Raw genomic sequence first — 8,076 nt, forward strand, 5'->3', positions numbered from 1 at the left:
CTGAGGTTTGCCCCACCATCGCACAAGGTTGCACGCGGAGCGGCTCTGATACCACAAATGTAATGGCCCGGCCCACTAGTGATATTGTTCGCTCTAGGCCGAAGCCCTCACGGTTTTAAAACGCGTCACTAGGGGTTACGAACCGCCAACTTATAAACCCAGCATCTCTCCCGTGTTTTGCCGATATGGGATTTGCCTAGGGTGTTATATCTATTGAGCCAAAAAGTCAAACATTATCATGTTTTCACAATTTTATTCAATCATTTTAATCTTAGTAAAATGGACCAAAATTTTTAATGTTGTTAAAATTTTATTTAATTTTTGTTAATTAAATTTTTAACTTTATTTTTTTTCCTTATTTTATAACTATAATTGAAATCCAACATTATCTTATTTATTAACTCTTCCATAATTTCATTTTAATAACAATTGAGTATTAAATAGTGATACGATTTGGTGGTAATAAGGAGAAAGAGTGTATGACTAAAAATATCTAATTTAATTAAATGACTAAAAATTTTAATGTATTATAAATATCAAAATAAAATTTGAAAGTAGTTAACAGCATTAGTAAAGTGGAATCAGTTAGAAAATGGAGTGAAAGAATATATCAAAAAAATTGGATAAAATTTATAAGAAGCTTTCAAATTTTTGAAAATTTTGAATAAAATTTTTGTAAAATTTTGACTAATTCTATCAAAATTAAAAAAATTAAATAAAATTACCAAAACACGATAAGATTTAACTTTTTTTTTTTATCAGTTGCCCTATTAAAATTATACACTTTCTATTGCTAATATCCTAAAATTTGTTATGTTACTGAATAATAGTCTAATATAGTTATCGGTGTTATCAAACGCTTGAAGTTGTATTTAATTTAAATAAATTTCATAAAATTTTATAAAATTTCAATTTTTAATATTTGATTTAAAAAAGATTTTAGTTTAGAGAATTCAATTTTATGAAATTGAATATAATTAAAATTAAATTCTATCAAAAGAGATAGAATTTTAAATAATTTGATAATATTTTTGAATCAGGCCATTTAGGTTTTGTTTACACATTTAGAGATGACAACAGGTTGATTATTAGGTATGCGATCTCAATAAACTCTATTAAAATTAATTTAAATAGTGTAAAATCGAATCTAGGATGAGTTTAATTTTTAAAAAATAATCTTTTTATTGGACTTGAGTTTGATATGTTAAATACATTGGATTTTGTTTATATAAATAATTAATTATATATAAAATATATATTTTTATAATAATATTTCTATATTATATTTTTAAATTATATTTAAAATATTTTATAAAATTATTAAATCTTTAAATACAAATTATTAATAAAAATATATTTTTATATAATTAAATAAAATATATAATTCTAAATAAAATTAGACATTATTTAAATAATAATATAATAATTAAATTTAAGTAATTTAAAATAAATTTTAATTAAATTTAAATAAATTTTAATTAAATTTAAAATATATACAAATATTAAAAATGTTAATAAAATAAAAATTTAAATATAATAATTTTGGTGAACACTCCATTTGTTACCATTTATGTGCACATTCTCTTCTCTTACATTTGCTCCACCCTACATTTTCTCCCCCTTTTATTATTATTTTTTTCACATATAACATCCGAAATAAATTCTTTAAAACAAATTTGAAATAAATATAAATTATAATATTGAATATAATTTATAATAAACATAAATGATATGAATTTACATTTTAAATTATATTAAATTCACTAAAAACGTATGAAAAATTATTATTATTTATTTACAATTTGAAGACAAGAACTGCATTTAAGACGCCAGAGGAGTGAAGTCTTGGTGGTGGTGTTAGAAACTCCTAACAACCTCCATTAATACGTCCTTGCTATTAACTGATCCAACACACAGCTAAATGTTGCTAAGAACTGGACCTTCTTCTGGTTTCTCTCTCACAGATTGAATCTGCAAGGGATGCTACGAACAAGTTGAACTGACCCATTTCACAGGTGCTGGAAAGTTTTAATTTTTCTTCTCTGGGTAGCTAAACGGAGAGTTAGGGTTTATTTTCCCTTTTTTTTTATTGTGGATTTTGAAGTTTTATGCTTGCTGCTCAATTGGGTAACTTTCTTTCGTTCTGGATTATGTTCTTGCTTTTGAGTAACCAGTTTCTGATTTTTTTTTCTTTTAATTTGTTGTAGAGTTTGGGAAATAGTTGTGATGGAATTGGAACTGACCCTCCTGCAATTTTCTGTGCTTTTGACTGCTTTTATTGTGCCCCGGTTTGCTGTCTCTGAAACAGTAAGTTTAGCAAATGCAACTCTTTTGAAAAATATTTGATTTATTGCGCATTTTGCAAGAATTTAAGTGTGTTGCGTTGTTGAATTTGTATTTTAATTCTTTTTTTTTGTTGCTTTTTTTAGATATCAAATGACACAGTTCATGGTCCACTGGTAGCTTCCAAGAATGAAAGCAGTAAAGGTGTGAGTAGCATTTCTTTTCTTGTATTAGAGATGGTTAGAGCGGTTTGTTTCTTTTCTTGAAAGCTGAAGTATAGTTTTGCTTCTCATTTATTTTTCTTTTAAAGAAAAAAAAATTCTGTGGTAGAAAAGAGTTTATGTAGTTTCTCATTGAAATTATGTGCCTCTCCCAAAAGTCACTTTTAAAATTGGTCTAATGTTTTATAACTTAAGAAATAAATGGAATATTGATGGGAAGCTGATCTGGGCAAAAGATGAGATGGGCTCTTGTTACTAAATTGAACCTTAGTTTTTGTTATCTACCGACTAACCAAGACACTCACTGAGCTGAAACATTCTTTAAAATCCATTATTGATTCTCAAATCCAAGTTAGTATGGAAGATGATGGAAGCCTGGTTTCAGATTATTATGGAAGGGAAAGTATAATATTTACGTTAGTGGAAAAGTATCTCAGAAAAAGTGAAATAATTCGAGGAACATAGGAACATTGTACTAAATATGAATAATCCCTGTTTCCTTTGTGTTCTCACTATTGAAGTCTTTCATTCTTCTTCTATATTGATCGTGAAATTGCAAAGAGGAAAGCTTTCAACACAATCATGAGGAGAAGATAATCGCTTTTATTTAAGGAAAAAAAAATCATCTTTCTTTTGATAATTTGTCTTTTCATGCATGAATTATGGCTAAAAGTTCCTCAGTTTTCAAGTAAATGAAGTTATTTTTATGTTACTTAAAACAATGACCACTAATATGTGGTGAGTGTACTAACGTTACAGCATAGCTCCAATGGTCCTGATGCATTAACAGTTTACAATACTAATGCCTTATGAACAGAAATTATAGTAGATGCAAGCCTGGAAAATGCATCCCAAAAATAACTTTTCAGATAGGACATATTGAATTTAAATTTTGTGTCATTTTCTGTTTTAACATGTGTTCCATGGCTCTTGTGAAGTTCTTACAGAAGTATTACATTTTTGGCATGTCTGAGATTACTTTCATAAATATTTAGAATGGATTATAGTAGAAACATGCATAGGGTGGGTTTCTCATAGCTTGTGTCAAGTATGTGGTAATTAATATATTGAAGGTTAATTTTTCTTGGTGACAGCATGGTGCCATTCTGGCTGGGACATCAGTCCAAACAAGAATAAGTGCCTGAAATATTTAGAAAATTCCCTATCATGGGTTGAGTCAGAGAACCTCTGCAAAAGCTATGGTGGACATTTGGCAGCATTGACATCTTCTCAAGAACTAAGCTTTGCAAAACAGCTGTGTGGCCAAATTGCTAATAGCTGCTGGGTTGGAGGAAGAGATATTGACTCCACTGTTGGTTTTGATTGGAAGTGGTCTGATAATTCATCATATTGGAATAAGTCAATATTTGCTGGGCCATCTTCTGATTCAAACTGCACCAGTTTGCCATGCCGCAACAATACTGGAGGTGATTTCTGTACATTGTTGAATAATGGTACCACTTGTCTCATGGAAGAGAGATGCAACATGTCTCATGCTTTTATTTGCATGCTTGATGTTGGTAAGCCTCCACAACATGTTACAGATAAATTGCTATTCATCCCTGATCTATATTTGTATGTATTTCCTTTTGAGGAAATATGTACTTGCTCACATGCCCATATTGTAGTTTTGAGTGTTTGGAAGTGTATAATGTTTTTCTGTCACTTGTGTGAAGAGAAGTGCTTGACATGCTTTTCCTTTTTGTTTTCCTCTTCTCTCTCTCTCTCTCTCTCTCTCTCTCTCTCTCTCTCTCTCTCTCTCTCCTGGTTACCAGAAAACAAATGCTACCACATGCACTGTCACAGGGAATATCTTATCATCCTTGCAGTTGTTAGTGGGTTGATCCTCTGCACGATGTTTGCTGTGGTGATTTGGCTTCTTGCTTGCAGACGGAGCAGGAAGCGCAGAAAGTCCCACAAATTATATAATCCTGCAGGTTCTGCATTAGTTCCGCCCTCATGGAAAGTCTTCACTGATGAGGAACTGAGGTCAATTACAAAGAACTTTAGTGAAGGAAATCGTCTTCTTGGTGATGCAAAAACGGGTGGCACATATAGTGGTCTTCTTCCTGATGGATCAAGGGTTGCTGTTAAGAGATTGAAGAGATCCGGTTTCCAAAGGAAGAAGGATTTTTATTCTGAGATTGGAAGGGTTGCAAGGCTTCATCATCCAAATTTGGTGGCTATTAAAGGATGTTGCTATGATCATGGTGATCGCTATATTGTTTATGAGTTTATAGTTAATGGGCCCTTAGATAGATGGCTGCACCACATACCAAGGGGAGGGAGGAGCTTGGATTGGACTATGAGAATGAAAATAGCTACTACCCTTGCTCAAGGGATTGCGTGAGTATCCATGGCCTGTGTTACTTATTTGCAAACTGCATATTGTTACTAGTAACAGAAGCATGAGCAGTATTATTGTTAATCTTTGTTTTTGGAGACATCATGAAACATAAATGCCTGCTAACTTCGTTTTTGAAACATCATAAAACATGAATTTTTGCTAACTTTGTCTCTGAAATTTTGTTTTCTCTTTGCCTTGCTTTCTTCCTAAACTTTGCATCATCTTTGATTGCTGAATAACTGCCTGTTTGGTGGATTGGTTTGTGCAGCTTTTCCTAACTGCTCTTGCCCTTTTTCTTTTCTAACTGCAGCCCGTGGACCATAGTTTTTGGGCCAAAACCATGGTTGGGAGGCTCTATGGAGCTGGGCAAAATGCAGCCCATCCAAAGCCTCAAATAGGGTTTAATAAGGAAAGAAAAGTGTTACTACTGAAAAATTTTACGCTAAGGGATGATAAGATGTAGATTATTATTGGACTTTTCATAAATGTGTAGCCTATACCTAACCAATTAATCTCTGTGATGGTTTATTTTCTACTGACATAATGTCTTTTGCTTGGTTTCTCCTCGTGAATAGGTTCTTGCATGACAAGGTTAAGCCACATGTTGTGCATCGGGATATTCGTGCCAGCAACGTGCTTCTTGATGAAGAGTTTGGAGCACACTTGATGGGAGTTGGTCTGTCCAAGTTTGTGCCATGGGAAGTGATGCACGAGAGAACAGTGATGGCAGGTGGTACATATGGGTACGTTGCACCAGAATTTGTTTATAGAAATGAGCTTACAACGAAAAGTGATGTTTACAGCTTTGGAGTTCTGCTGTTAGAAATAGTCACTGGTCGCAGGCCTGCACAAGCAGTTGATTCAGTGGGTTGGCAAAGTATATTTGAGTGGGCCACACCGTTGGTTCAGGCACATCGCTATCCTGATCTCTTGGATCCTCTCATATCTTCATCTTCTTCCGAAATTCCGGAAGCTGGTGTGATTCAAAAGGTAGTGGACCTCGTATATACTTGCACACAACATGTGCCGTCAATGCGCCCGAGAATGTCTCATGTTGTCCATCAGCTACAGCAATTGGCCCAGTCATCCATTGTAAAATGAGGCAACCCGGCAGGATGCCCGGGGATTTTCTAACTACAAGATAACTGCAAAGGCATTCTTTGTCCCGACCATTGAGGGCTTGAGAAATTGCAGAATACTGAGAAGCAAGAGTTGGACTAACATAGATTCTAGTTTCTTAAATTTTGTTGTAGAATTTCCATTTCCTTATAAGCCAAGAATGCATTCCATCGCACTATAGATTATGCTGATCATTCTGTTTTGGACAGTGAATTTTGTGGGAAAAGGTCAAGCATCCAGCAGCTGCTGGTAAAAGATCTTAGGGAAGTTTAGTTTTAGGGAAAATTACTATTTAGGCAATATATTTTAACGGAACTAATTATTTAGTCTTTGTATTTTGAAAAATATATTATTTAATAGCTGTATTTTACTTCTATTAAACTATTTAGTATTTAGTCTCTTAGTCAAATCTTTCGTTATTTATGTTGAAAATATGGTTCGAGTCACTTATGTGGGTCAATCTAGATTTATTAGTCTTAAAATGTATAAGTCATGTACATTGCTAAAAGGTAGCAAAATCTAAAAGTTGTGTATATTAGTTAAAAGATATAATTATTTTTAATAGTTATACACACGAAGTTATGAAACTATTGGCTAAAAGGTGTCATGATATATAAATAGCTAAGTTTTGTCTTTGTGTGACTTTGGTTCTTGGCATCCTTAAAAGACTTTCCATTGATTCAATCCTGGAGCAATGGTTATTCTACAAATAATAAGGTGCTTATCTAGACTGTGCTTAATTTATGTGATTTATGTTTTTCATGTGATCATATGGTATATTAGTGAAATAAATATGGTAGAGATAGAGATCTTAAAGTAGTATGAATATGAGTTAGAACCCATAAATTGCAATCTATGTGTTAGATATATTAATTTGTTTTTAATTCATATTATTCAAATTACTATTTAGTCTCTCTATTTTAAGAAAATTAATTAGTTGATCCACGTATTTTAAAAAATACTATTATTTAATTTTTATATTTTAGTGAAATTAATTAGTTGGTCAATATATTTTGAAAAATACAGTCATGGATAAAAATAAAAATTTTACTATTTAGAGACTAAATTCGAATTTACATTTTTTTTAATTTTCTAATTTTTTATTTATTATTTTTACATTTTCTCACCGGGAGATAATTTTCCTTAATTATTTAGAAATTTAAGAAAAACTGATTAACTTTTTTGTATAGACAGTTTGTACCATTTTTATCAACAGAAAAAATATAAAAAGAGGATGAGGGGAGAGAAGGATGTGAGTATAGAGGAGAAAAAATACAGAGAAAGAGAGAGAAATAAAAGAGGATATGAGAGAAATAAGAGATAGAGAATTAGGGTAGTTTAGATATAAAAGATAATTATGAGATCAAATAGTTAATATAGTCAAATTATAGAAATTAACTAATATATTTTTTTTTTAATATAGAGATTAAATAGTTTTCCTAAAATAAAAGAATTAAATAGTAGTTTGATCAATATTCACAAATCGAGAAATTAATGAGAGACTAAATAATTTAATGAAAGTAAAATATTAAAATTAAATAATATATTTAAAAAAAAATAAAAATAAAATAATTAATTTTATTAAAATATAAATAGTAAATAGTAATTTACCTTTAATTTTACCTTGAACTGTGGTTATCAAAATACTATTATTCAACCACTGCCGGTTCATAACATAAAAGATTACCTTCCAAATTTCATTTAAAACCTTGATTAAATTATCTTAAATTTTTTTAAGATTATTTATTATTTAAGGGTAATTATTTATGAAATTAATTTTTATTTACCTTGTGAAAAATAAAGTAATATTTTAGCTTTAATTTAGTAGTTTAAAAGGAATGAAAATAGAAATGTGTCAGAAATGGGATTTGAACCTACGCTCTCTCACGAGGACCAGAACTCATAATTATTTTAAAACACTCACTATTATTTTTTTAAAATAATAACAAAAATTCAAAAAATGATAAATTATTATATATTCATTAAAATTATATCATAATTAATAAGTTTCATATTGTTGACAATCGAGTTAAATTGATTACAATTGAAGGAGAGCGGCTAATTGATTTTTTTTTTTCAAAAGAGGGTTAACTAATTATTTATATT

The 8,076-nt window shown here is 30.5% G+C and overlaps 1 protein-coding gene across 3 annotated transcripts; it reads left to right on the plus strand.

Moving 5' to 3' along the window:
* Positions 1-1,812: 1,812 nt before the first annotated feature.
* Positions 1,813-6,310, plus strand: LOC131169133 (C-type lectin receptor-like tyrosine-protein kinase At1g52310). 3 transcript variants are annotated; one of them, XM_058131898.1, is made up of 6 exons: positions 1,813-2,127; positions 2,208-2,307; positions 2,430-2,487; positions 3,599-4,024; positions 4,280-4,850; positions 5,427-6,310. In XM_058131898.1, the coding sequence occupies exons 2-6, from the start codon at positions 2,227-2,229 to the stop codon at positions 5,950-5,952; spliced, it is 1,662 nt and encodes a 553-aa protein (XP_057987881.1). In that variant the 5' UTR covers positions 1,813-2,127; positions 2,208-2,226; the 3' UTR covers positions 5,953-6,310. The 3 variants fall into 3 exon arrangements, with proteins under 3 accessions (XP_057987881.1, XP_057987879.1, XP_057987880.1); XM_058131896.1 differs by having other exon boundaries at positions 1,813-2,015; XM_058131897.1 differs by having other exon boundaries at positions 1,820-1,976; positions 2,206-2,307.
* The last annotated feature ends 1,766 nt before the right edge of the window (positions 6,311-8,076 follow it).

This window comes from Hevea brasiliensis, chromosome 13 (assembly GCF_030052815.1).
Source record: "Hevea brasiliensis isolate MT/VB/25A 57/8 chromosome 13, ASM3005281v1, whole genome shotgun sequence".
Taxonomy (NCBI): Eukaryota; Viridiplantae; Streptophyta; class Magnoliopsida; order Malpighiales; family Euphorbiaceae; genus Hevea; species Hevea brasiliensis.

What these genes read in the sequence shown, in the direction of transcription:
- LOC131169133 (XM_058131898.1), top strand. Translation starts at nt 2,227, where the DNA reads ATGGAATTGGAACTGACCCTCCTGCAATTTTCTGTGCTTTTGACTGCT. An exon ending in TATTTGCATGCTTGATGTTG is followed by an intron (nt 4,025 to 4,279) that starts GTAAGCCTCCAC and finishes CCTGGTTACCAG; the next exon opens with AAAACAAATGCTACCACATG. An exon ending in ACCCTTGCTCAAGGGATTGC is followed by an intron (nt 4,851 to 5,426) that starts GTGAGTATCCAT and finishes CCTCGTGAATAG; the next exon opens with GTTCTTGCATGACAAGGTTA.